This window comes from Canis lupus, chromosome 9 (assembly GCF_003254725.2).
Source record: "Canis lupus dingo isolate Sandy chromosome 9, ASM325472v2, whole genome shotgun sequence".
NCBI classification, from domain to species: domain Eukaryota; kingdom Metazoa; phylum Chordata; class Mammalia; order Carnivora; family Canidae; genus Canis; species Canis lupus.
Genome location: NC_064251.1, coordinates 23538845 through 23566761, shown reverse-complemented (window position 1 = coordinate 23566761; position 27917 = coordinate 23538845). Strand labels below are relative to the sequence as shown.

At 50.5% G+C, this 27917-nt stretch overlaps 2 protein-coding genes and 1 long non-coding RNA gene across 7 annotated transcripts in view; 2 read left to right on the top strand and 1 right to left on the bottom strand.

Moving 5' to 3' along the window:
* Positions 1-1336: 1336 nt before the first annotated feature.
* RAPGEFL1 (Rap guanine nucleotide exchange factor like 1) lies at positions 1337-26692 on the top strand. 5 transcript variants are annotated; one of them, XM_035721372.2, is made up of 15 exons: positions 1337-2235; positions 5014-5092; positions 6002-6137; positions 6369-6466; positions 8267-8379; positions 8633-8800; positions 9742-9839; positions 9952-10074; positions 10637-10815; positions 10930-11020; positions 11587-11637; positions 11981-12068; positions 12254-12318; positions 12712-12766; positions 26466-26692. In XM_035721372.2, exons 1-15 carry the CDS (start codon positions 1716-1718, stop codon positions 26519-26521), a joined length of 1920 nt encoding a protein of 639 aa, XP_035577265.2. In that variant the 5' UTR covers positions 1337-1715; the 3' UTR covers positions 26522-26692. The 5 variants fall into 5 exon arrangements, with proteins under 5 accessions (XP_035577265.2, XP_035577264.2, XP_048970015.1 ...); XM_035721371.2 differs by having other exon boundaries at positions 12688-12766; XM_049114058.1 differs by lacking the exon at positions 26466-26692 and adding an exon at positions 13011-14953.
* LOC112655179 (uncharacterized) lies at positions 6928-14972 on the bottom strand. Its single transcript, XR_007412887.1, has 5 exons — positions 14836-14972; positions 10033-10106; positions 7736-7895; positions 7320-7454; positions 6928-7113 (listed from the first exon to the last, which is right to left on the bottom strand). It is a non-coding gene; the product is annotated as an uncharacterized LOC112655179 (long non-coding RNA).
* The window catches only part of WIPF2 (WAS/WASL interacting protein family member 2), a 63806-nt gene continuing 52704 nt past the window's right edge, over positions 16816-27917 (top strand). The window contains exon 1 of the mRNA XM_049114060.1: positions 16816-16894. The gene's annotated coding sequence lies outside the window, so the exon portion shown is untranslated. The remainder of the gene's footprint in view (positions 16895-27917) is intronic.

Below are 27917 nucleotides of genomic sequence, written 5' to 3'. Positions count from 1 at the left end.
GGGAGTGGAGCCCTCTCTTTTTATTTGGTTCACAAAATGCCTGGGGAGCTCCTAGCCACTCCAGCCAGTTTCTCCTCTTAACCCCAGGGATAGTGGGGCATCCAATAAAGGGAGCCCAGCAAGCTGATACACAGATCTCTATTCCAGCTTCTTAGCCAGAACTGTGCTCTCCGTTTTACTGTTCCTTTCCAAATCCACAAACAGATGGGTGTGCAAAGCTTGATTTCTGTGAACACATGCTCTAGCACACATAGGACCAGATAGGCACACACGGTGACATGTGTGTAGTCCACACCCTACTCAGTTCAACCACCACTCCCAGTCTTTAGCATTCCTGTCCCTGCCTGGTCCCCGCACAGTAAACAGGGGTGGGGCATTATCCAAGGAGCTTCAGTCCCTCCGGAACCTGGTGCCACTCCCCCCACCTTGTTACTTTAACCTTGATGTGTTTACACTGAGTGTGTCTCTACACCCAACTCCTCCTTCTGGGGCAGTGTATCCTTAGGGACAGAATGCTCCTGGCACAGGCATCAAGAATAAAGATCATTTAGAGTGCAAACTAGCACTACTGTCCCTGCTTCATGGCCATGTCAACTCTGGAGGGGCTCTCTATGCCTAAGGACATTGTTTGGCAGTTCTGGAGCTTGTCACATCTCTGTGGCCCTGCTTTCTCCTGCTGCCAGCTGGGTCAGGTGCCCTGGTGCTCCTCATCTCCTCCCCCCTGCCTCCTGTCTCTTCTCACCTCAACTAGACCTGCCACAACCTGCTGCTCCCTGCCTGCCAGTACCTGCCTCTCACAAGCCAGGTCCTCACCACCTATTGTGCCCTACCAGAAAGGGCAGATGGGCACCGCCCCCAGTGCCAATGCCAATCCACCCCAGGCCTTTCCAGCCGTTCCTATAGAAGGAAGATAAAGACCACAAATATGGCAACAGACCATACTGTCGGGGTTGAGAGTGATGGACACCCAATCAGCAATCTTTTAGGTCTCACCTGAGTACAGGTAAGTCCAAGTTGCAGGCCACACACCTGCCCTACTCTGAAATGATAAAAAGCCCCTGCAAACCACCCCCCCCCCCCAAGCCAGGAATCACTCTCCATTAGTAAATCACTCCATCACCTTTGCCCGTAATTTCTGCGTCTGCTCCGACGCCAATCCTATTCAGCCCCTCTGGATTTCTTGATTTCCCGCTTTGCCTCGAGGCCAGCCCCAGCGCCCAAGTTCAAGCCTCGCGCGGCCCAGGGGGCGGGCCCAGGAAGGACGGGGGCGGGGACTGGGCGGGGACTGGGGGAGGGGGCGCGGTCTCAGTTCTGCCACCTTCCCCCCGGCCAGGAGCGCAGCCGCCGCCGCCGCCGCCGCCGCGTCCTCTCAGCCTTGCGCTCCGCCTGCTGTCTCTGCCGCCGCAGCCCGGCCCAGGAGCGCAGAGCCCGGGGCACTGGCCCCGCAGCTTACCCGCCCTCCGGGCTGCGTGGCGGCTGCAACCGACATGGGGGGCCACTGAGAGCGAGCACTCTCTCCCTTTGGCACCCCCCCGGGCCACTGGCCCCTGGACCCCGGCCAGCGAGCCTCGGGCACCTCTGGCCCCCAGTCCGGCGCCTGGCACAGCCCTCCGCTCTGCCCCTCCGGCTCTGAGCATCGTGTCCCCGCCCCCCCCGCCCGCGCCTGGGACACCTGGGTCCCCCGGCGGCCCCGAGGAGAGGGGCGGGGGGGGGGCATGAAGCCGTTGGAGAAATTTTTGAAGAAGCAGACGTCGCAGCTGGCGGGGCGAACGGTGGCGGGAGGTCCCGGCGGGGCTCCGGGGAGCTGCGGCGGGCCTGGCGGGGGCGGGGGACCTGGCGGGGGCGGCGGTCCAGCCGGGGGACTGCGGCCGCTGCAGCGGCGTCAGAGCGTGTCTCGCCTGCTGCTCCCAGCTTTCCTCCGGGAGCCCCCCGCCGAGCCGGGGCTGGAGCCGCCCCCTGAAGAGGAAGGGGGAGAGCCGGCGGGGGTCGCGGAGGAGCTCGGCGGCGGGGGGCCCTGTTGGCTCCAGCTCGAGGAGGTGCCGGGGCCTGGGCCACTCGGGGGAGGGGGGCCCCTGCGCTCCCCTTCCTCGTACTCCTCTGACGAGCTGTCCCCGGGCGAGCCCCTGACTTCCCCGCCCTGGGCCCCCCTGGGCGCCCCCGAGCGGCCGGAGCATCTTCTGAACCGGGTGCTGGAGCGGCTCGCCGGAGGGGCCACCAGGGACAGCGCCGCCTCAGGTAAGGCTCATCCATCCTGGAGTAGGGGGTTGTTACCTGGTTCCTCTTCCTTGCCCTTGGACCGTGGGGGTGGCGCTCTGCCGGCAGCCTCGGTGTGGGGTTGAGCGGTCACCTGAAGTGGGGCAGCGGCCTAGGAGAGGAACGGAGACCCTTGTGCGGGAAGCGGCAGTGCCACCTTCCTCCCTGTAGCAGCCTCACCCACCGGCTGGAGACGCTGAACCTTATTCTCTCCTTAAGCCACCCTTCCTTTCTCCTGGACGTTTTACCCACAGATTCTCATGGGTGCCTGATGTTGACTACCTCCTCCTGGGGCCCCAAGTTAAGGCCTGACACACTAAGATGGAAGCTGCCCAGAGCTGATGGTGTCCCATGCCCCCACCCCCACCCCAAGAGGTGCTTTCCAAGACCTTAGGGACCTTCTAGGAGTCCCTGCTTCTGTCTAGAAGCCCCAGAGCTCAGGGCTGGCCCATCAGTGGGGCAATGCCCAATAGGCACAGGGGGCCGAAGCAGCCTTTCCGGCTCCGGCAAAGGGATGCATTGTCCTTAGCAGCTTTGGGGGAAGGAGGTGTTCTAGTTGGGGGCTGACTCAGAAGATGTTTGCTGGGGGAGAGGTGGCTGGGCAGACAGACATCAGGACCCTGCAGCACCCAGGGGGTTCTGAGCCCCTCCGACTCCTGCCCTTCCCAAGGCAGGCGTCAGCACATGGCCTCTTTAAAAAATAATAGCCACACCCTGAGAAGCTTATTCCCTAAATGATATGCTATTTCACCACTCCCGACCAGCTCCCCTAACAAGGGGACTTTGAGGAAACTGAGGCCCCAAGCTACTGGTTAGTGGTGGAGGTAGAAGACCGATGGGTCTTTAGGTCTGCCTCTCAGCATTTCCCTAAGCCCAGTAGGGTCTGAGGATGGGAGACCTGGTTGAGGGCCTAAAGATGGGGGTTTCACACTTTGCTCTTAGAACTCTGCAGGGAGCCTGGACCTTGGCATGTGGACTAGGACACCACTCCCCCAGATTTTTCTCAAGACCTGGGTCCTCTCCTTGGCTCAGCTGTCGTTGCCCTGGGGAGCTGACACCTTTTGGATTTAATTAGAAAAATATCAGACACACACAGCTCTCCTAACCATAACTTCCCGCCTACACCACACACCCTGTGTCTCTATGACACATTTCCTAGGGAGGCTGTGCATTGGACCAGAGCCTGGCTTGGAAGAGACAGAAGCTAAACTGTAGCCCCCATAGCAGCATCTCCCCCACTCTGCCCCATGTTCTTCTTCATTTACTCTGGCTTCGCGCTCCCATGAGATAGGAAGGGTGTTGGGCATCCCTACTCCTTGTTGCCCACGGCTGGGGCTCTCAGACTCACTTTAAGAAACTAGCAGGCTAGCTAGGCAAAAAGGGAAAGGGAGGCTCTATCTTTCCCCTTCCACGGGGACCTGGTGCCACACACTCTACCTGGTCTCCCATGGGGAAAAACTTTTGAATTGATTGTCACCTTATTATATGGGCTGGCAAGCTAGATCTCCAGCGTAACTGGTTTGAGGAACCTCAAACCAGTCCCAGGGTAAATGAAAATCAGCTTAACCTGCTACTCTGATACTCTCCAGTACAACCAGTGTTGTCAAGCCATCTTGGCTTCCTCCCAGGTTGTGTGGGAGGGAGGACTTACAGAAGTTACCCTCAAACCAGTCAAAAACTCGCAAACATCTGAGCAGCCCTATCTAACCACTGTGCTCTACCCTGACAAGCTGCTTGCCTCAGGCATACTGAGCAAAGAACAAAGACTCAGGAGTCTGGGTTCCTACTCAAGCCCCAGGCAAGTCCCTCCCAGCTCTGGGCCTCGGTTTCTCATTTGTGAAGTGCAACAGTTGAAGTAGAGGATCTTGTGTTGGTTCTCCTCCTCTACCTTCATGGCTAGAATCAGAGGCCAGGGGATGGTAAGCCAAAGGATCTCAGAAGCCTCGGTTTTGTCCTGGGGTAGTGCCTGGGGACCTGGCCCTAACCTGTCCTGGTGAGGACACCTGGCTCCCTCCCTGCTCCCTGCGTGTCTCTGTGTGCCAGGCTGCCCTGCCCCACCCCAGGGCTGGCTGCAAGTCAGGGCGACCTTGTACCTGGCTGACTGGCTGAGCCAGGCCCAGATGGGGGAGTGGAGGGGAAAAAGGTGGCGAGAGCCACTCCCCTCCACCCTTCCATTATTAACCCTTCCATCTCTGGGCATCCAGAGGACACAGGGCTTCTATTTAAGGGCTTTGGGGATCAAAGAGATGGCAGTCACTCCCTCTCCCTTTTAATGGAGCTGGTTTCACCTGCTTAGTTGGAACTCAAAGCTGTTAGGTAGGGAGTAGGGAAGGGAGGAGGAATACACACACACACACACACCACTGACCCTAACCTCTGTGTTTGTAAGTTCTTTGTCTAGAGACACTTCTGTGATCTCTCTCTGTTTTGGGGCAGATCTCAAGCTTGCTGTATTATCTGACCAGCTTCCCACGCACATTGAAGAGTAGTGGGCGTGGCCATCAAAGGGCGCCCCCTCCTTCCCTCCAGCTGCCTTGGCAGCTGCCAACCCCACCCCCGCAGCGGCTGCCCAGAACCTTCACACGTGTGTGCACGCGCACGCACGCGCGTACTTGTGTAGAGCATGACAGGGCAGGTGGCTCGGGCTCCAGGCTGGCTAAGGAGAACTCACTCTAGGAGGCAAGAGAAGGGGGTAGTGAGTGTCCGGTCGGGTTCTGGAAGTGCCTGCCTGACATCAGTGGCGCCAATTGATCTCTACAGATATCCTGCTGGATGACATCGTCCTCACCCATTCTCTCTTCCTCCCCACGGAGAAATTTCTGCAGGAGCTACACCAGTAATATCCTTTTATGGAGCTTGCAATAGGGGAGGTCAGGAGGAAGCCACTCTCCCTGCCCATGTGACATCAGAAGCTCAGTGCTTCCCTAGGACACACTCCTGGGTTTCAATTCCAAGGGTTTTACTCACAGCTGTTTGACCTTGGGCAGACCACCTAATCTCCTGGGGCCTCAGTTTCCTCTTCTGTAAAATGGAGGTAAATAACACCTGTGCTGCCTACCTATGTGGCTGCTGTGGAGATCAATCTGATAGAGATGTGGGAGTGCTTTGGAGACACAGCAGAGCCCTGTGCAAATGTAAGGTGTTATTATTCTATTAAGGGTGCTTCTCTCCCCACTGAATTGTTGCTCTAAACATCTGGTTGCCCAGTGGGTTATTATAGGGTCCTATGTAAACATCAGGTCACTGGCTGTGCTTTAGTGGGGTCTGCTAGAGATGCTAGAGACAGGCCACTGGCCAGGCTATTCGTAGGGTCTCATGTAAGCATAGGACCTCTCACTGAGTTATTCTAGGATCTAATTGTAAATGAGTAGAATACCATAGGCTCTCTTAGAAAACACCAGGCCTTACACTGAGGTATGGTCAGGTTTGTGGTAAGCATCATTGACCTCAGGTTATGGGCTGATCAGAGCTTGGGTGGGTCCAGGCAGGGCATCTTCAAGTGAAATTCTAATAGGCAGGATATAGTCAGATGGGTGTGGTCAACTGGGTGCCATCCCTACCTACTTTGAGCAAAAGCCCAGGCTGAGGCATGAGGCGGTTTTGGCTCCAAGGACCCCTGTACCACCCTTCTCCCTGGCCCCAGACCTCAAGGCTATTTGGGAGGGTTAAACCACCCACTGCTTCTCATCTCCCTTCCCAGTTTCCTCGGGTCTGCCTGCCCAGGGCTTTTTCTTAACTAAGGGGTCAGTTTTGTTTGGGCAGGAGGTATGGAGGGCCCGGAGGGGCTGGGCCGGAAGCAGGCTTGTCTGGCCATGCTCCTTCATTTCCTGGACACCTACCAGGGGCTGCTGCAGGAGGAAGAGGGGGCCGGCCGCATCATCAAGGTGGGCCTGGGAAGAGAAGGTGGGTGAACAGGCTATTAGCTCTGGAAGGGGGGGTCCTTTGAAGGAGCCATACTCCTTAAGCTGGGTACCTGGAAGGAGAAGATGCCAGTGGACCTCAGTCTATATGGCTCCTCTATGTTCTAAGACATGGAGACCCTGCCCTGGCCCTTGCTAATAGCAATGCTTGGGATGAGATCCCTGCCTTTACCTTCTCTCTCCTTTGTTCCCCAGGATCTGTACCTGCTGATTATGAAGGATGAGTCCCTTTACCAGGACCTCCGAGAGGACACACTGAGACTGCACCAGCTTGTGGAAACAGTGGAGCTAAAGTGAGGGGGATGGGTTGGGGAAGGGGCTAGGACAGAAGTCCCCCATATTCCCCTGTTACGGGGACTGCCTCTGGCCTTTTGACTCCAATTCAGTTTTATTTTAGCCCCTTTCTCTTGCTAGAGTGTAGCACAGAGCATGGCTTCCAGTCACGTTTCCCATCCATTTATTTGTTAATCCAACTGTGTACTGGTACATATTTAACAACCAGCACTTCAGGGGGAAAAAAAAGTCTCAATTTGTAGCTTTTGCTGATTCCCATGATGTAAATTCTCCCATTGGCTGATTTCCAGCTAGCAACATGACGTCACTGAATGTGAAGTTGGGAAGAAATGTGTAGTAGTAGGCCGTTATCTAGTATTTTCACCAAATACCAGAGAGGTAAATAACTCCAAGACGATAGATAATAGCAAAATATGGTAAAACAGAATACTACCTTCTGTGGTAATAATTTGGCTAGAAGTTTATAGGACATTTTTTTATTAATGGCTATTTAAAGACCCATAGGCAGGGATCCCTGGGTGGCACAGCAGTTTAGCGCCTGCCTTTGGCCCAGGGCGCGATCCTGGAGATCGAGGATCGAATCCCACGTCGGGCTCCCGGTGCATGGAGCCTGCTTCTCCCTCTGCCTCTCTCTCTGTGTGTGTGACTATCATAAATAAATAAAAAAAATTTAAAAAAAAGGACCCATAGGCAGAATATCGCCAAATTTCGTAATCTGTTCTCATGAGCCACTGTGAGCCAGCTTCAGGACCCCATTGTGTCAGTCTGTCCGTCCATCCCTCTGGCCATTTCAGTCTCCCCCCACTCCATTTCCACCATCACAACCCTCATTCAGACCTCATTAGCTCTCACCTGGATTATTGCCACAGCCTCTTGCCCAGGGCTTCAGCTCATGGTCTTGCATCCTCTCCCTTCTTATGCTGACACCAGAGAGTTCCTTCCCATTTGACGACATCATGCTCCTATTCCAAAACCATCCAGGGCTCTCTATTGCCCACAAGACAAAATTGCAACACCCTTGCACAGCATTCAACACTCCTGCCTCATGTCCCACGTCCCTCAGCCCCCATGACACTCCCTACACACCCTACCATTCCCTGAACTCCTGGGCATTCCCAATCCCAATTTCTTGTTGTCATGTATATGGTCCACTCCCGAAGGACCACCCTGCACCCACTTCTCTTTCTGTTGTCTTTCAAGGCCCAGGTCAATGCTGTCTTCCCGATGAAAGTTTCCCCTCCCTCGTGTCAACAAAACTCTCCTTGTACCTTTGTTATATCACCCAACACCTCCAGCCTCGTGTTAGAAGTCGCTACTTCTAACGGCATACGCGTCTGTCTCCCTCCCAGGCTGTGAAGTCCTTGTCGGCAAAATTCAGCAAACAAGCAGATGACCTACACCTACCATGTGCCAAGTAGTGTGCTAGGCCTGGAGGGTGAAAAAAAAATTCAGGAAGAACTAAGCCCAGCCCTCAAAAGCTCTTAGTCTTGCAAAAGAGATAAGATACGCACATAAACAAATATTAGCCCAGTGTCCTACAGCAGTTGAGGCCAAAAAGTGACCTTTCCTGGTGGGTGGGGTGGATCAGAGAAATCATGGAAGAGGTGGCATCTGATTTGAGTCACTTTGACAGTTGTTCCATGCTGGCCATTGTCTCTCTTCTGACTTCCTTCACCACTTTCTGAACTTGGTGCTGGTTCATCCTTGATTCAGTTCTGATAATCCCTGCTTGACGGTTGCCTGCCTGGCACTCCATATGCGTGGCAGGACTTCCTGACGCCCAGCTGTGTCCATGGCAGGATCCCAGAGGAAAGCCAGGCTCCCAGCAAGCAAGTGAAGCCACTCTTCCGTCACTTCCGTCGGATTGACTCCTGTCTGCAGACCCGAGTGGCCTTCCGGGGCTCCGATGAGAGTGAGTGTGTACATTAAGATGGGCAGAGCTTCCAGAGTGGCTCTGAGGGCCCCTTGGGGTCTCTGGGTCTTGGGCACCCTCAGTGCAGTCTCCTTGTGTAGTAGAACCTGTCCTTTTCACAGTCTCTTTTCAGAAGCCAACCATTTTAGGGCTAGGGGTGAGATGGGGTGGGAGACTAATGTGCTCTGGAGGGGGCTGTGCCAGTGCTGCCATTCTGCTTTCTAATGAGAAGCCACTTCCTGTCTCTGCCCAGTCTTCTGCCGGGTGTACATGCCTGACCACTCTTACGTGACCATACGCAGCCGCCTCTCCGCATCTGTGCAGGACATTCTGGGCTCTGTGACAGAAAAATTGCAGTACTCGGAGGAACCTGCAGGGCGTGAGGACTCCCTCATCCTGGTAGCTGTGGCCTCCTCCGGAGGTGAGGCTCAGAAAGAGCTGGGGTGGGTAGTGGAGTCGGGGGGGGGGGGGGGGGGGGGGGGGGGGGCAGGAGAGGAGAAACTCAAGCCCTGGGGCAGGGGCAAAGAGGAATTCTGGGCCCTGGCTCCTCAAAGTGCGGTCCTGGGACCAGCCACATTGAGCATCACCTGGGAACTTATTAAAACTGCAATCCCTGGGATCCCTGGGTGGCACAGCGGTTTGGCGCCTGCCTTTGGCCCAGGGCGCGATCCTGGAGACCTGGGATCGAATCCCACATCGGGCTTCCGGTGCATGGAGCCTGCTTCTCCCTCTGCCTGTGTCTCTGCCTCTCTCTCTCTCTCTCTGACTATCATAAATAAATAAAAAAAAATTTTTTTTAAACTGCAATCCCTCAGACCCTACTTCAGACCTGCCCATTCAGAGTAAGCATTTTAACAAAGTTTCCAGGTGATTCCTGTGCATACTAAGGTTTGGGAAACACTGGTCCAAAACACTTGGATTCTGATCTAGGTTCTTGCCTCTGTACTCATCTTGGGATCTGGTTCTTTAACCTCACAGAGCATCTGAGGATGCTATGGTTTTGAGGCTAAAACACATGCAGTGGGCCTCCAATCCCTGTGGAAAGGCAGAAAGCCTGCAATGTAGCCAGAGCCCTTTTCTTCTGAGGCAAGGAAAAAAATGTTCCAGTGTCATGGGGATGATACAGTGAGGGAACAGCTGTGGAAGAATGTTGGGAGTAAAAAGGAGGTTACGAACACAAGAGAAATCATTATTTGAAAAAGTTCAGATAAATATGGCATAAACTGGTGATAACACGAATCCCATGAGTCTAGAACATGTTCGTGCAGGGTTAAGAGTTTCCAGAAGGGATGGAGACAGTGGCTGGAGTGTGGGAGGGTGCAGGTGGCCGGGGCTGAGGCAGAGCAGCTCATTCTCCTGCAGAGAAGGTCCTTCTCCAGCCGACTGAAGATTGTGTCTTCACCACACTGGGCATCAACAGCCATCTGTTTGCCTGCACCCGTGACAGCTATGAGGCCCTGGTAAGAACTCTGCCACAAGGCCTGGGCTGGGAGCGAGGGCCCAGAGGGGCTATGGGCAGAAACTCACAAGCCCAGAGTGGAGTCCAGCCCCTGTGGCCCTGCCTGCCACCAGATGCCCCTCCCTGAGGAGATCCAGGTCTCCCCGGGAGACACAGAGATCCACCGAGTGGAGCCTGAGGACGTTGCCAATCACCTTACTGCCTTCCACTGGGAGCTGTTCCGATGTGTGCACGAGGTGGGGACTGTAGCTAGTGCTGGGCTGGGGACCTGGAGGGAGAAACATGCCAACATGGGTGGTCTGGAGATGGGCAATGTGTGCAGCTGAACCTCGGGATTAGAAGGTTGGCTGCCAGGGTATCCTGGGGCAATTCACCCCAACTCACCCTAGATCATCTAAGCCTTATATCCCTGATCTGGGAGGAAAAAAAACAAGAGCAAAGAGGGAGACAAGCCCCCCCCCCCACCTTAGTAAGGTGGGTCTTACATAGAACCTGATCCATGGTTAGTATTTTTAAACTATTCTCTATTAAAGAAAGAATATAAGGCAGTTACAATAATGTCTATCAGATGGTTCAAGGACCTGGCACCTAGTAAGTTCTCAATAGAGTGGTGTATTATTAATGTTGCTTCCCCCCCCCCACCCCTGTCTCTGTTGCAACCCGGCTTGTCCCCGTTTCTTTCTCTTTGCAACCCCTCCCTCTGCCACCCTCTGGCCCTTCCCTCCGTGGGTACGCACCGACACCTGCCACCTGCCTGCCACCACCCCCCCCCCCGCCCCGCTGCCACCATGGCCGCAGCTGGAATTCGTGGACTACGTGTTCCATGGGGAGCGCGGCCGCCGAGAGACAGCCAACCTGGAGCTGCTGCTGCAGCGCTGCAGCGAGGTCACGCACTGGGTGGCCACTGAGGTGCTACTCTGCGAGGCCCCAGGCAAGCGCGCACAGCTGCTCAAGAAGTTCCTCAAGATCGCGGCCATGTGAGTGTGGCCAGCCGGCTGGGGGTGGGGGAGTGGGGGGGGAGTGGAGGGGTTGGGGGGTGGAGGCCCCTGAGCGCGCACTGACCCCCGAACCCCTCCCCCACGCCCCCGCAGCTGCAAGCAGAACCAGGACCTGCTGTCCTTCTATGCTGTGGTCATGGGGCTGGACAATGCTGCGGTCAGCCGCCTGCGGCTCACCTGGGAGGTGATGACACCGCTGCCCTCTCCTCCCCCCACCGCCTGTGCTGGCCCTGCTCGGGATCTTGGCCTCCTGGGTTCACCCCAGTGCGTCCCCTGCGCCCCTGCCCCTGCATCCTCTGCTGGCCACCAGGGAGCCTCTAGAGGTGCCTGGACAGAAGGAGGCTCCCCCTTCTGGCAGGTCCAGCCCCAGGGCATGTAGCTTGGCTAATGGACCCTGTCCTTGGGCAAATTAGTAAAAAGCTAGAATCCCCGTGGGAGGGGGGTAGGCAGCCCAGGCCAGGTCACAGACTTGGATAACTGGATTTCACCCAACACTCAGTGAGGCCCCTAGTTCATGGCCAATGCCTGAGCAGAGAGGCTCCAATTCTTCGGAATTTCATTCCTCTAGGCAGCTTCCAGCTCCCTAGATTGTACCAAGGGCTGGCTTTATTTCCCCACCTACCAGCTGGCCAGCCCCATGCAAGAGAGCCAGGCCCTTTCCCCCTCTGACACCTGAGGATTAGCCAGAGATGCCATGAAGCCCAAGGAGCTCTGCTCTGACATTCTTTCTCCTTCCTTCAACCTCTGCAGAAGCTGCCAGGGAAATTCAAAAACTTGTTCCGCAAATTTGAGAACCTGACAGTGAGTGGGTTCAGCTCTTTTATCTGCTCCTGGACTTGCACCCCAAAAACCCCCTGTTCCCATAAACCTTCTTCCTCAAACTTCCCTTCAAGGTTTTCAGCGCCTGAGACTGCCCCCACCCCATGCTGGGAGGGGAGGTGGGGGAGGATTGCTAACCAGTTTTCCATGGAGGAGGGAGGAGAACAGTCAAGCCCCTCTCTACCTCACCCCCAGCTAGACACCCGTGCATACCCCTCTCTGATCAGAGATGGATCTAAAGCAGGGGGATGAGGGAGGAGTACAGGACATCTTTAAGGTCCATGGGAACTATCCGTCCCTTTACTTCTCTTCCCTGGAATATCAGGACCCCTGCCGGAACCACAAAAGCTACCGAGAAGTGATCTCCAAGATGAAGCCTCCTGTGATTCCCTTCGTGCCTCTGATCCTCAAAGGTGAGAGTCACTCTTGTGCTCTTCTAGCCACATTCTCCATGCCTCACTTCTGGCTCTGGCCCCCTGTCACTCAGCTCAGAGTGCCTACCTGAACAGGAGACCCCTAGTGAGGGATGTGGGGGAGAGGGAGGGCCCTTTGGACCTCCTCTTTTCTTTCTCACATATGCTTCTCTTCTATCCTCTAGACTTGACTTTCCTGCACGAGGGGAGTAAGACCCTTGTCGATGGTTTGGTGAACATTGAGAAGCTGGTGAGTGGCCTGCCGGCCCTGACCCAGGAGTGGGGGCTGGCATCCCTCCCCTTCTCCTGGCAGCCCCCTAAAGACAGCAGCCTTCCTCTTCGGTGCCCAGCTTGCCTGACAGACTCCTGACTGTCCCTGGTGGCATTGCTGTGGCAACCCGCCCACAGGGTGGCAAAGCTGACAGGCAGCTGGGGCTGGGACAGGGATGGGGGGGAGGTGCGCAACACTACCTCTCCTCCTGCCCATTACACCCCTCCTTTGGTTCTTCAGAGACCCTCCAGAATTTGACCCTGGAGGGAGTAGGGTAAAACCAGCAGAGTTGGAGAATGGAGCAGGGGGAGCGTTAGAGGGGGGAGCATCTTTCCATACCCTTTTTAGGGCTCATTCCTTGTCATCTCCCAGCATTCAGTGGCTGAAAAAGTGAGGACAATCCGCAAATACCGGAGTCGGCCCCTTTGTGAGTACCCTGGCTTCTGAGAGCTTTGCAGGCAGAGCTCTGAGTTGGGAGGGTTCTGGGAGGAGTCCCTACTCAGTTCTTTATCTCCTTAAACTTGTCAGCTCTCCAGCCTCTCCTTGGCCTCCCCAGGGGCCCTTATGCCCAACACCTGTCCCAATCCACACCACTGTCCTCTGGCTGGTATGCATGTAGAGCAAGAAGGGAGGCTGGGAGCCTGAACACTTCTCTCTTGTCATGCACCCAGGCCTGGATATGGAGGCGTCCCCCCATCACCTGCAGACCAAGGCCTATGTGCGCCAGTTCCAGGTCATCGACAACCAGAACCTCCTCTTTGAGCTCTCCTACAAGCTGGAGGCTAATAGTCAGTAAGAACAGAGGTTCTGGTTGGCGCCTCACCAAGGTCCTCGGGCACCTGGCACTCAAGCACTTTGCACGATGTCCCAAACCACCTCTGACATCTTTCTGCTGGAGCAACTTCCTGCCCCTTAGGAAAGAGTCGGATGGACTTACCCCTGGACTCATAAGCCTGTTCATCCTGCTGAAGTCCTCTCCCCTTTGCTCCTTCAAGCCAAAACCACATTCTGCTGGTTCCTGCCCTCGCAGGGAAGGGGGGCACTGTGCTCCTTCCTCTGTCTTCTCCCATTGAGGTCCGTTCTAGAGATGGAGTTTCCAATCTCCTCCCTAGCAGACAGGAAAGCTGCCCACCCTCCTGTCTCACAGAGTGGAATTGTGGGAGGGAATTGGCAGCTGTCTTTTCCACCCCTGTCCGCCTTCTCCCTGGTCAGGGCTGGGAGCCCTGGATGTACCCCCCTGGAATATTATATTGCCCTTGTGTCTGTGTGTGTGTATGCCTGTCCCCTTTAAGAAGCAGGAATGCATCTGGTAATTGAGAGAGGGTGATGTGTGTAGGGTTTGGTGCTACCCTGGTCTACTCTGCCCTGTGATGGTGTGGGGTGCTTTCCCCACCCCCACCACTCCCTGCTCAGCTCCTTTTGCTGCCCTGCATGCCCAAGCCTGTGGGTGAAGCTGTTCGCGGGGCAGGGGGCAGCAGCAGGTGGGAGGGGTTACCCGTCAGCCCTTGTGAGTCCCCAACTCAGGCTTCCCCAGGTGTCTGGGTGGGGTCCAATGAGAGGGTAAAAGATGCTCAGGGAAACACAGGCCTAAGCTGCCTGCAGGACACTCCTTCTGCATTGCAGGGTGGAATGTGGCGGTATCAGGAGTTGGGGGTGTCTGTTGCCCACACTCCTGCTTTTGGAGTGTCTACTGCTCAGAGGGGAGCAATCAACCCCCTTCTGGCCCTTCTGTGGGACACCCACAACATGGTCTCTATCCTTCCCCCTGTCTTGACTCCTCCTGGGTCTTCCCCATCCGAGCTGGGAGGGGGTGGACCCCTGTACCTGGGCAGGCAGCCCCCAGAAGTGAGGGGAGTGAATGGCCAAGACCATAAAGGCAAAACTGGACTGTGGTGATGCCTTTAATACCTCTCTGTCTTCCCACTGTCTCCTGCATGGGCCTCCAGGGCCGAGGGGCACAGGGCTCCTGGCAGCTACTGGGTGAGGTTTCCTGGCACAGCCTCATCCCTCTTCTCTCTGGCCCACCTCTCTCCTTTCCGAAGAGGCAGTGGCAGCAGCAGCCAAAGCAGCTGCTGCTCCTGCTCTGGGGGTGTATATATTTTTTACCAAAAGCTCTGGAATTGTAAATTTATTTTTTAAAATTCAAAGAGGGGAAGAGCCTTGTATCATATGTAAACATTGTATCATAGGTTACGTTGTACAGTCCCTTTTATACAGTGGTCTGTCTTGTTCCTGCCACAGAAAATGTGTATGGACTCTCCCCACCCTCATCCCCACCTGCACAGGCACCCTGTCTCACCTCCTCCATCCCTTAGGCAGTGACCATAGGGCCCCCTCCCACTCCCTGTGCCCTCCCTGCAGCTGTCCTGCACCTTTCTCTCCCTATGGCCATCCTTCCCTCCTGGTTCTGCGTGGCAGCCTTCTCACACAGCTCCCATTTCCCTCCTCAAGCACTGGGCTCCACTGGTCCGGTCTCAGCTGCTGCCCACCCCTAACCTTGATGCCTGACCCACTGCTCCCCAGCTTGGCCAGAGTGAACCGTGTGTCCTGTACAGGCTAGGTTGTCTGCAGAAACCGCTGGGTGGAGAAGAAGCTGATAAAGTCTATGAATCAAGCTGCTTGCCGTTCTCCATTCTGTTTCTCTGAAGCTGGGGAAAAGGTGAGGGAGGGAAGAGGGGGGAACCCCCACTCAGTGCACTGGGCCCATCAGCCGGGCTGTTCTGGACTAACTCAACATGTGCATGAGAGGGAACGGTGCCAACCTCATGAGACTTGTCACATACTGACTGGAAGTGGAAGTTTGAGTCCTTCCATGTTCTAGGTGCCATAGACGTGTGACCTCATTAAATTCTAACACCAGAAGGTGGAAGATGGTAGCTGGGAAGTCCTAGTGGAAGGTCAAGTTACAGGCGAGTGAGGGGGGAGTACTGGGCCCCCTAATGGTGGTCTGTCCCTGCAGGGGACACCCACCATACACACCCACCAGCCACTACCCAGACAGGGTGCATCATTCACACAACCAACATCTACCACTTATGCTAAGATGGGGGGCTTCTAGAGCCTACAGTTTGGCTCTAAAGAGAGCTTAAGCTCTAGGAGATGACATATATTCAAAAAGCTACACAGAAGCCCTTAATCTTCCCCTTGTCACACATCTCTTATTTGCTGTCTTCTACATCTCAGAACATGGTCCTCTCATCTACCCACCCAGGTTTTCAAGGCAAGAATGCAGGACTTGGCCTTGAGGCTTCCTTCTCATCCCTCCCTCATCTCATCAGTCAGTCCTGCCAGCTCCAATTCCAGAACATGGCTGGTCCACTTCTCTATCACTCTTCTATTACTACCTAGTGCAGACTACTCACCAACCTCCACTGGATGACCACATCAGCCTCCTACCTGGTGTCTCGGCTTCCTCTGCCCAGCCCAACCCTGATCCAACCACTTGGTTCTCACACTGTAGCCAGATTGCTCTGTGAAAAACCTAAAGCAGATCATGAATGGCTAAAATTAAAAGCAGAGGCAGGGACACCTGTGTGGCTCAGCGGTTAAGCATTTGCCTTTGGCTTAGGTTGCGATCCTGGCATCCTGGGATCGAGTCCCACATCAGGCTTCCCATGGGGAGCCTGCTTCTCCCTCTGCCTATGTCTCTGCCTCTCTTCCTGTGTCTCTCATGAATAAATAAATAAAATCGTAAAAACAAAACAAAACTTGGCAATACCAGTATCAGTAAGGATGCGGAGCAACTGGAATCTTTATACACCATTGGCGAGAGTATAAATTGGTACAGCCACTTTGGAAACCTGCTTGGCAGTGTCTACTAAAACTAGATGTACACCTAACCTATGACCCAGAATTTCCACTTCCCAGAGAAATCAGTGCTTATGTCTGCCGAAAGACATGGACAATAGTGATCATAGTTTTTTTTTTTTTAAGATTTTATTTATTTATTCATGAGAAAGAGAGAGAGAGAGGCAGAGCGAGAAGCAGGCTCCATGCAGGGAGCCCGACGCGGGACTCGATCCCGGCACCCCAAGATCACACCCTGGGCTGAAGGTGGCACTAAATCGCTGAGCCACCCGGGCTGCCCTAGTGATTGTAGTTTTATTAATGACACTGAAACTGGAAAAAGCTTAAATGGCCTTCAACAAGTGAATGGATAAATCAAGTGTGGTATATTCTTACCATGGAATACTGCATAGCAATAACAAAGAACAGACAACTACTACCTGCATGAATGAATCTCACAAACATTATATTGAGTAAAAAAGCCAGACACATAAGGCTACAAATTGTGGGATTCTATTTAAGAGAAGTTCAAGAGCAGGCAAAATTAACCTATGGGGATAGAAGTAAAAATAGAGGTTACTTGATGGGAATGGGAGAATGTTGACAGAAAGGGCATGAAGAAGCCCTCTGTAGTGATAAAAATGTTCTATATCTTTTTCTTAAAAATTATTTATTTATTTATTTGACAGTGAGGGAGAGAGCACAAGCAGAGGGAGCAGCAGGCAGAGGAAGAAGGGAGAAGCAGGCAGAGGGAGAAGCAAACTCCCCGGTGAGTAGGGAGCCCATTGTGGGACTCGACCCCAGGACTCTGGGACCATGACCTGTGCCAAAGGCAGACGTTAAACCGACTGAGCCACCCAGGCCCCCCAAAAATGTTTTGTGTCTTGACCTGGGGTAGTTATGTGTGTATGTATTCACTAAGGTGTGAGATTTATACATTTCACTGTAGATATTTCAACTAAAACCATTCAGATCATTACAAATTAAAATCTCTTGCTGATGACACATTAAAAATCAAAATCCAGGCAGCCTGAGTGGCTCAGCGGTTTAGCACTGCCTTCAGTTCAGGGCCTGATCCTGGAGATCCAGGACCGAGTCCCATGTCGGGCTCCCTGCATGGAGCCTGCTTCTCCCTCTGCCTGTGTCTCTGCCTTTCTCTCTCTCATGAATAAATAATAAGATCTTTATTTTTTTTAAATAAGATCTTTAAAAAAAATCAAAATCCTTCCTCTCTGACCCCATCACTTACCCCCTCTCCTCTCACTCACCCCACAACAGCTACATTGACTGCTTTACTGTTCCTAAACTAACACCCAATCCTGTCTAAGGGAATCACCTTTGCTCTTTCCTGAGCTTTCCTGATCATGCAGATCCCATCTCACCCACCCCTCCCTCTCTTTCCCCTACCCCCCTGTATTTTCTTCAAGGTACTCATCACTCCCTGACATCATATTTACTTCTTTGTGTATTTTCTTCATGCCTACTGTCCTACAAGAATGTCAGCTCTTAGCTCCATGAATGTCTTGTTTGCTCTCCAGAGCCTAGAATGGTACCTGGCACAGAGAAGGCATTCAATACGTATTTGCTGAATGAATAAATTAGGTTGGTTGAAATAGTATCTGTATGAGTGGGCAAGACACAAGATGGGATTGAGCCAAAGAGATTCACTATTGGTCTGGGGACGGGGTGGGGGATCATAAAAGAAAGCTTCTTGAAAGACATGACCTAGGACTTAAAGCAGGGTTGTTTTTTGTTGTTGTTGTTTGTTTTTTTAAGGTTTTATTTATTCATGAGAGACAGAGAGAGAGAGAGGCAGAGACACAGGCAGAGAAAGAAGCAGGCTCCCCACGGGAGCCTGTTGCATGAGGAACTCGATCCCAGGACCCTGGCATCACAACCTGAGCCAAGGGCAGATGCTTAACCACTGAACCACCCAGGTTCCCCTAAAACAGGTTTGATGGCCAAAGAGTGGAAGTGGAAAGTCGGGTAAGAGGCATTGGGAGGCACTGCTCATCAATGACCACTCCAGTCAAGCAGACTGGTCAGTGCTTCCCTTCTGGACTGGTCCCCAGGGGATCCAGATGTGTGAGGGCTGCACAGGTTCTGGCCTCCTCAAAGGGTTCTGATCCCACCCTGAAGGACTCCATGCCCTGGGGCAGGATTCTAGGGGCCAATTCTTTCTGTCCCCATTTCTCTACCCCAGGGAGGACAGAGAAAGTGGTATGGGTTATTTTCCTTGTCCCCATCTTCGCCATCTTCAGACCCCTCCGTCATCTGCTCCCTTTCAGGAGTGATGATGAGGACTGACATTTGGAAGCGTGTCCTTCGCCCAACCCACTATGCTTGGCTCTATGTAGGTTCTCTCATTTAATTTCCAACAAAGAGGTTGGTTCTACCAGTCTCAATTTCCAGATGAGAACTGAGATCATGAGAAATTTCTCATCAGAGGTACAAAGAGACCAAGTCTCACAGCTAGCAAGAATTTGAACTGTTATTCTGACTCCGGAACCCACTGTTTATCTACAACAATCCCCAGAGCTTGAATAACTGAGAAATGTCCATCTTGCACTCACCAGGCTGCAGTGGCCACTTGACTATAGGTAGGGGGTGGAGAGACTATCCTTTCTGGTCCCTTTCTCCACTCTGCCTGAGTTCTGTCTCGCTGTGCGGAGAGTGGTCGAGACATGAGATGTGATCAAGGGCTCTGTGGGCTGTGTGGGGAGAAGACGAACTCACTTAGTAGCATTGTACAACCAAGGCTAGTCTAGCAATGAACAAAAGGGTGAAAATGATCTGGAGTGGTCAGAGGACCAGCACAATATGCTGCCCTCCTGATCAGGTGTATAGGAGAGTGAAGAACGTAAGTAGTGCCCTTTGAATCCACTAGGTGTCACCACCAAGATTACTTTCTCTACACTTGGGGACAGGGAGGAGGGTAGAATATTTCTCAGGGGAATATTGCATCTCTCATACGGTCTATCCCCAGGCATGAGTCAGAAGTTTGACCAGAATAGCTTGTATCTTCCATTCTTCTCTTTCTGGTGACTCTTTCCCATTTAGCATTTAAACCTTCTCAACTCCCTATTTTTAAAAACACTTCCCTTGACCCTGCAGGCCTTTTCCAGCTACCGTCCCCTCTGTCACTTCCAGTTCAAGGCCAAACTTCTGGAAAGGATTGTCTCCACATCCTCATCTCTCATTCATTTCTTTTTTATTTCCCCCAACATTTCTTTCTTTTTTTTAAAGATTTTATTTTATTTATTTATTTATTTATTTACTCATGAAGACACACAGAGAGAGGCAGTCACAGGCAGAGCGAGAAGCAGGCTCCCTGTGGAGAGCCTGTGTGGGACTCAATCCCAGGACCCTGGGATCACAACCTGAGCCAAAGGCAGACACTCAACCACTGAGCCACCCAGGTGCCCCTCCCCCAACTTTTCATCTCAAATTAACTCAAACACAGGAATCTTAAAGATTAGTACAGTGAATATCCTTAAAACCTCCTATATTCTATAATTATCATGTTGCTAAATTTGCTTTTGTTATCTCTTTCCCACTTTTTCTCCCTCTTCTCTCTTTACACACATACACACACACACACTTTTTCTTTTGCCAAGCTATTTGAAGGTAAGTTGCAAATAATATCATTTCACTACTAAAAGCCTCAGCAGGAACCTCCTAGGAATAAGGACAATTTCCTACATATCCACCACAGCATTATCACGCCTAAGAAAGTCAGTAGTAGTTCTACAACATCACCTAATATCTAGTCTCTGTTTGATTTTCCCAAGTTGTCTCAAAAATATCTTTTTAAAAACTTAAAAAAAAAAAAAAAAAGAGAGAGGAGTACCTGGCTGGCTCAGTCAGTAGAGCATGACTCTTGCTTTTGATCTTGAGGTCTTGAGTTCAAGCCCCACGATGGGGCTAAAGATTACTTAAAAAAAAAATAAATCTTGAGATCCCTGGGTGGCGCAGCGGTTTGGCGCCTGCCTTTGGCCCAGGGCGCGATCCTGGAGACCCGGGATCGAATCCCACGTCGGGCTCCCGGTGCATGGAGCCTGCTTCTCCCTCTGCCTGTGTCTCTGCCTCTCTCTCTCTGTGTGACTATCATAAATAAATAAGAAAATTAAAAAAATAAAAAAATAAATAAATCTTAAAAAAAATCCTGATCCAATCAGGGCCCATTCATTGCATTGGGTTCTTATATCCATTGGTCTCTTTTAATATAGACTAGCTCCTTTTCTTCTCTTTTTTTTTCCAATGACATTGACTTTTTAAAAAAAAATTTTTATTTATTTATGATAGTCACACAGAGAGAGAGAGAGAGAGGCAGAGACACAGGCAGAAGGAGAAGCAGGCTCCAGGATCGCGCCCTGGGCCAAAGGCAGGCGCCAAACCGCTGCGCCACCCAGGGATCCCAATAATATATTTTCTTTAACTTAATATATATTAAATAATGTTATTTCAACATGTAATTGATATAAAAATACTAATGAGAGATTTTACCTTTTTTAGTAATAAGTCTTTGAAACCTGGTGTTCATGTTATACTTGCAACATATGTTAATTCAGACTAGCCACATTTTAATTAATAGGTACATGTAGCTAGTGGCTCTGAAATTGGACAGCATAGTTTATTCTAGTGGTTTTCTGGAGCTTAAATATTCTAGAGGAGAATATAGGTGATGTTGTTAATAACATTATACCAGGTGGCAAATAATGCCAGGTTGGCTCACATCAGTGATGGTAGAGTTTGTCAAGGAGGGATTGCTAGATCTCTCCATGAAAAAGATACATTTTTTTTTCTCTCTTGGTTGTTAGTATTTGGTGATTTTTGCATCTTGCAAATATCCTGTTTATCCCAATCATTCATTCGTGTTAAAAAGTCATTTTTAAATGTGTTGTATAATTTTTCAATCGTGCAAAAAGTTTAAAGACTAATATAATGCACACCCATGTCTCCACCATCCAGCTTAAGAAATAAAACCATGCCCTGCAGATGAGGTCCCTGGTACCCATCCCCTGTCACATCCCCTTCCTTTCTCCCCAGAGACAACCAGTTTCATGAGTGTGGTGTCATTTCCATGTTTCCATAAACTTTTACTGTGTTCATATAATCTCAAAACAATATAGGTTTTTTTTTTTTTGCATTGGGGAGTAACCATTTTATTGAGATATACTTCACATACAGTAAAGTGTAGTTCCATGGCTTTTAGCATAACCAGAGTTGTGTGGCCATTGCCATAATCAAATTTAGAACTTGTTCATCACCTCAAAAAGAAATTGTACAAGAGTATGCTATAGCAGCATTATTTGTAACAGACAAAAAGTGGAAACAACTCAAACTGATGAGTGGATAAACTAGAATGTGGTATATCCATAAAACGAAATGTTATTTGGTCAGAAAAAGGAATGAGGTCCTGATACATGGTACAACAGAGAAGTACCTTGAAAACATTATGCTAAGTAGAAGAAGCCAAGAACAAAAGCCTAAATATTGTATGATTCTCATTTATAGGAAATGTCCAGCATAAGCAGAGGCACAAAGATAGAGAGTAGATTAGTGGTTGCCAGGGGACAGAGAGTGGATTAGCAATTAGCAGGAGATGGGAGGAAAGGAGAATTGGGAGAGGCCATTAATGGGTATAGGGTTTCTTTTTGGGGTGATGAAAACATGCCAGAATTAGTGGTTGTGGTTGCACAATATCGAGAATATACTGAAACCCACTCAACTGTTCATTTTAAAGTTATTAAGATGGTTTCTGGTTGTGTGAACTTTATTGGCTTGACTTGTACACTCATCACTCCAATCTCTGCCCTGTCTTCACATGACATTCTTCCCTGTGTGTGTCTGAGTCCTCTCTTCTTCTTCTAAAGACATTAGTCATTGGATTTAGGGCCCACTCTAATCCACTTCACCTCATTTTGATCCGCTTGACTTCAACTTAACTAATTTTATCTGCAAAGACCTTACTTCCAAATAAGGTCAAATTCTGAGGCTCCAGGCGAGCGTGAATTGAGGGTGGGGGGGGCGGGACACTGTTCAATTCACTTCAAGGTCCTTTTCACAGTGCTTAATTGGATTGTCTTTTTATTATTGAGTTTTAAAGGTTTTTAATATTCCCATGTTTTAAAAGTTTTTATAAATACTGTCCTCCCAGGTATAGTGTTCAGCAACTTTACCCTCTCAGCATCATGCTTGTGAGATTCACCCAGGTCAATAGAAGTAATTCTAAAAAAAACAGAACCCAAACCATAACTCCAGTTTGTTTGGTTTTGTTGCTTTTTCATTCTTCAACCCACTGCATCTGGTGTCCACCCTCAGGATTCACTGAAACTGTTCTTGTCAAGGTTACTGATTCCCATGTTACTGCATCCAAGGGACACTTATCTAACTGTTCTTTCACTGGCATTTGATATTTCTGACCATTCTTCCTTCCTGAGCACTTATCACCACTTCCAGGACACTACGCTCTCAGGATTTCCCTCCATCCTATTTATCTCAGCCTCCGTTATAAGCCTTCTCCCTCAGCTTGGTCCTTGCATGTGGGGTGCCTTGGCTCTGTGTTAAGCCTTCTTCTCTTCTCGCTATACACCTGGGCTTAGATTTCATCAATTTCATTCTGTGTAGGGATCTATTGCTGCATAACCAACTATTCTAAACTTAGTGGCTTAAAACAACCACGGTTTTATTTTTTATTTTTTTAAAGATTTTATTTATTTATGAGAGAGAGAGAGAGAGAGAGAGAGAGAGAGAGAGAGGCAGAGACACAGACAGAGGGAGAAGCAGGCTCCATGCAGGAAACCTGACACGGGACTTGATTCCGGGTCTCCAGGATCAGGCCCTGGGCTGAAGGCTGCACTAAACCGCTGAGCCACCCAGGCTGCCCACAACCACTGTTTTATAACTTCTCGTGATCCACCAGCTTGTCAGTAGCTTGGCTGGACAGTTCTGCTGTCTTACTTGGGGGGTCTCATATGGCTGCAGTTAGAAGTCTAATGGCAGCTAGAACATCCAAGATGGCTGGTTTGCTTGTCTCATACTCTAGTAGCACCACTGGAATACTGGGATGGCTGGAACTCTCTTTCTCCATGTCCAAGCTTCTCTCTCCAGATGATCTCTGTGGCAGAGTAGTTGATTTATCATGTGAGAGCTTACGGGTCCCAAAGGCAAGATTGTAAGCTGCCAGGTCTTCTTAAAGCTTAGTCCTGTACCTGGTACAGCATGACTTCTGCTGCAGTAAATAAAGGTTGTCACAAGTCAGCCCAGATTTGATGAATACGAGGGTTGATAGGAGCCATCTTTGGAAAGTAGGTACCATAGGTTAGGAGTCCCAAATGGCCAGGATTGCTCTTCTAAGTTCCAGATCCAAATGTGCAGTTGTCCACTGGACCTCTCTTGCCTCCTTCCTCACCAGGCTCCTCAGGTTCATTCACAGCCCTGGCCTCTCTAAGCTAAGTGTTGGTATCACGTGCACACAGGAGTTTAGCCAGAAGCTTGGGAGTCATCTTTGGCTTCTCCCTATCCTTGGCCCTCACATTCCACTTCTTAAATATCTCTAGAATTACTTCTCTCCATCTCTATTGCTCATACCTAATAATGATCATAGCTAAGATTAGTGGGTGCTTTCCAAGTGTGAACACACTTTGGACACATTCCACAGTCTTATCTTCATTTTGTAGATGAGAAGCCTGAGGGTGGTAGAGGTTGAATAAATTGCTCAAAGTCTCACCCCATTCAGTAGTGGGGAGAACTGGAACTTGAGCCCTTTGGCTCTGGAGACAGGCAGCCTTGCCTCCCAAGTCTTTGTGTCCAGCTGGTGCCAGCTGGCACTCAGCGTAGGCAACCATTGCTTCTCTCTTAGATGTCCACAGCAGCCTCTTGTCCACAGGTGTTTCTGCCTCTGATCTGGCCCCATCTAATCTATCCTCCATCCTACGGTCAGAGAGATTTTTCTGGAAGGCAAAAGGGGTCATGGCACTACCCCACTTAAACCTTTAATTGGTTTCTCTCTCACCCAGAAGAAAAAATCTAACTTTTCATAACAGATAATAAAGTCCTTCATAGATTGGCTCCTGTCAACCTGACAGTGTACTCTGGGGCAGTGGTTTTCCACGGGGGCATTTTGGAAATTTGTGGAGGCTTTTTTGCTTATCACAATGATAAGGATGTGGTATAGGTATTTGGTAGGCAGGGGTCAAGGATGCTAGAATGCTGCAATGCAAGGGACGCATCCACACAACTAAGAATTATCCTGGGCTCCTCATGGCTCATGATTGGACATTCCATGTGAAAATTCCATTTATTAAAAAAAAAAACAACCCTATCTAAGCCTATAACCTATATCCATTAACTCTATACCCAAGGGAGGAGGAGACAGGCTTATTTATGATTCACCCTTACCAGAAATAGAGCCCTGTACTTCTTTGGGGGTCTCATTTTTGTGAAGGAAAATATTTTGTTAAAAATACCCTGTTGAGGAGGTTCTGAGGTGTTTCCTTTTTTCATGAGCCACTGGCAAAAGCTCAGGTTCACACAGTTAGGCAAATGTCCCTAGAGCAAAAACCTGCCTCAGTGTTCTACTTACCTCTTTCTAGAAACCTTGCCTTTGCTTACTTTGTTTTGAATTCCTTACATTTTTAGATTTTATTTATTTATTCATGATAGACAGAGAGAGAGAGAGAGAGAGAGAGAGAAAGAGAGAGGCAGAGACAGGCAGAGGGAGAAGCAGGCTCCATGCAGGGAGCCCGAAGCGGGACTCGATCCCAGGACTCCAGGATCACGCCCTGGGCCGAAGGCAGGTGCTAAACGTCTGAGCCACCCAGGGATCCCTTAAGATATTTTTCAATATTATTCTTTTGTTGTTTTGGGGGAGAAGTTCTCCCAGGTACTTGGCCTGTCACATTATCAAAAAAAGGGGAGTACAAGCATGGATTATTTCTGCACAAACTTAATATAATCTGTCCTTTTTAAAAAAAAATATTTATTTATTCATGAGAGACACACACAGAGAGAGAGAGAGAGAGAGAGAGAGGAAGAGGAAGAGAGGCAGAGACATAGGCAGAGAGAGAAGCAGGCTCCATGCAGGAGGCCCGATGTGGGACTTGATCCTGGTAACTCCGGGATCACGCTCTGAGCCAAAGGCAGATGCTCAACCACTGAGCCACCCAGGCGTCCCTAACCTGTCCTTTTTATGAATAAAATTACTGGGTTGCTTTGTGTTGTTCAGAACTTTACCAAGAGTCTTTCACCATTTTGGAAAATCACATCACAAATGACAACACAGGACTACTTGGTATGGGCATTAATAGCACAGACTCTGGAGACAGTTCGCTTTTTTTTTTTTAAGATTTTATTTATTTATTCATGAGAGAGAGAGAGAGAGAGGCAGAGACACAGGCAGAGGGAGAAGCAGGCTCCATGCACCGGGAGCCTGATGTGGGATTTGATCCTGGGTCTCCAGGATCATGCCCTGGGCTGAAGGCAGGCACTTAACCGCTGAGCCATCCAGGAATCCCACAGTTCGCTATTTTGTAGGTATGTGACTTCGGGCAGGATGCTGTGTTTCAGTTTCCTCATTTGTAAATTGGGGGTAATAGTACGGACTCAGAAAGTTATTTTGAGGATTACATGAGTTATGACATGTGAAGTTGTGCCAGTGTTACACAGTAACATGATGTTAATTAAACGTCAGATGTTATGACTTCTTTCACCTAATCTCTTGCCTTTCTCATAAATTCGAGCCCTAGTCACATCAAAATGCTTTCAGTTTTTGATTCTTCTCGTTTTGCACATAACCTCTCTCTGCTCTGGAATGGTTTTCTCTCTCCTGCCCCTGCCCAATTCTTATTTTCCCATTAGGCCTCACTTAGATGTCACTTTCTTTCTTTCTTTTTTTTTTTTTTTAAAGATTTTATTTATTTATTCATGATAGTCACAGAGGAGAGAGAGAGAGAGAGGCAGAGACACAGGCAGAGGGAGAAGCAGGCTCCATGCACCGGGAGCCCGACGTGGGATTCGATCCCGGGTCTCCAGGATCGCGCCCTGGGCCAAAGGCAGGCGCCAAACCGCTGCGCCACCCAGGGATCCCAGATGTCACTTTCTTCATGAAACCAATGTCTAGTTCCCCAGGGGAGATGTCCCTGTATTCCACCCCAGCGGCTGCCTTTATCATAGAACGATATTATAGAGAATGGGGGAGGGGGATACTTATATTAGCTACAGTGGGCAGGGAATGCCTCTGAAGAGGGGCCATTTGAACTAAGTCTTGAAGAATGAGGAAGGGGCATAGTAGAGCTAGCACAAAAGTCTTGAGAAGCCATGTATTTACTGTGTTTCAGTGATAGAAAGCAGGTCCACACAGTATACGGTGAAGAAGGAGACAGGATGGACATGAAGTTGAAGAACTGGGAGTTTGGGGCTACCATCTCTCTCATTCAATCACCCCACCTTCAGACATGCTGGACTACATACCTGAACATTTTTACCTTTGCACCCACTGATCCCTATGCCTGGAATGCATTCCCTGCCTTCTCTGACTGGTAATAAAATTCTATTCGTCCTTCAAGGCCCAGTTCCATTTATGAAACGTTCTCCCATTCTTCAGCAGGAGTTAATCCCTCCCTGTTTGACCTCTCTCAGCACATACATCCCCATGGCACTAATTACATGCTGACTCGCATCTCAGCTAGCTGTTTACATCCACTCTACCCACCACACAGTGAGTTCCCTGAGAACAGAGGCTGTTAGTCACCTCTGTAACCATCTTGTGGTGCCTAGCCCACAGCAGGTTCTCAGTGAACACTGTGACACTGACTAGTGGGTGCTGCCTAGCACTACTCATGACAGAACAGAAGGAAAACAAAAATAAAACAACTTATGGTTTATCACATGTTTTTCCATTCATTACTTGATTTGAGCCCCCCAACAACCCCATGAAACAGTGGAGACAGGCAGGCACTATTAGCCCCATTGAACAGACAGGGTAGCTAAAGCCCAAGAGCACACAACTAGTGAGTAGTGGAAACTAAGTCCCAATCCCGTCCCCTTACTTTGGATTCAACTCAAGGAGAGACACAAACAGCATTTTGAAGATAGAAGGTAATGGGGTTTGCTAAGGTGGGAAAGAGCTTTTGTGAGTGGACTAGGGAGGGATCCTTACTCAGTTGGGAACGAGTTGACAGCAGCCCCACCAGGGAGGGCACAGGATTCCTCCTCGGACCTCAAGGAGCTGGAGGTGTCCGCAGCACTGTTCCCCAGCCCTGGAAACTAGGGACCCCCCCCCCCCACGGCCCCCACGCCCCGCGAAAAAGACGGGCATTAGGGTCAGGTGGCTAAGATGACGTTAAGGATGACTTGTTAGCAAGGGCCTGCCTCTCTGTTGCTATGACAACAGGAGCTTGACTACTGGGCCTTGCAAGGTTGACTGAGGCGGATCCTTTCGTTGACTCGAAATTAGTGAAAGACATTTATGGGGTCCGTGTGTGGGTGTGCGCGCGCGCGCGGTAAAATGAAGATGGAGAGGGTATATTCAAGACTCTAGCTCAGTGATTCTCCGCCTCGGCAACATGTTAGCTTCACCTGCACAATTTTATTTTTTCACCTGCGCAATTAAAAAAATCTCGATGCCTAGGCCATACCCCAGACCAATTAAATCAGAATCTCTGGGCTTCGCTATCTGCTTAAGTCTTCGCTGACGACTCCAATTGCAGCCAAAGTTGCAAACCCTGCTTTTAGAAGGAAGAGGGGAAATTCTCGAGACCTTCCCAAGATGGCGGCTACCCTACGGCTTC

Coding starts and splice junctions, on each gene's coding strand:
- RAPGEFL1 (XM_049114057.1), top strand. CDS start 1,716: ATGAAGCCGTTGGAGAAATTTTTGAAGAAGCAGACGTCGCAGCTGGCG. Junction 8,380..8,632: donor CTTCCGGGGCTCCGATGAGA/GTGAGTGTGTAC, acceptor GTCTCTGCCCAG/TCTTCTGCCGGGTGTACATG. Junction 12,319..12,687: donor TGGTGAACATTGAGAAGCTG/GTGAGTGGCCTG, acceptor TACCCTTTTTAG/GGCTCATTCCTTGTCATCTC.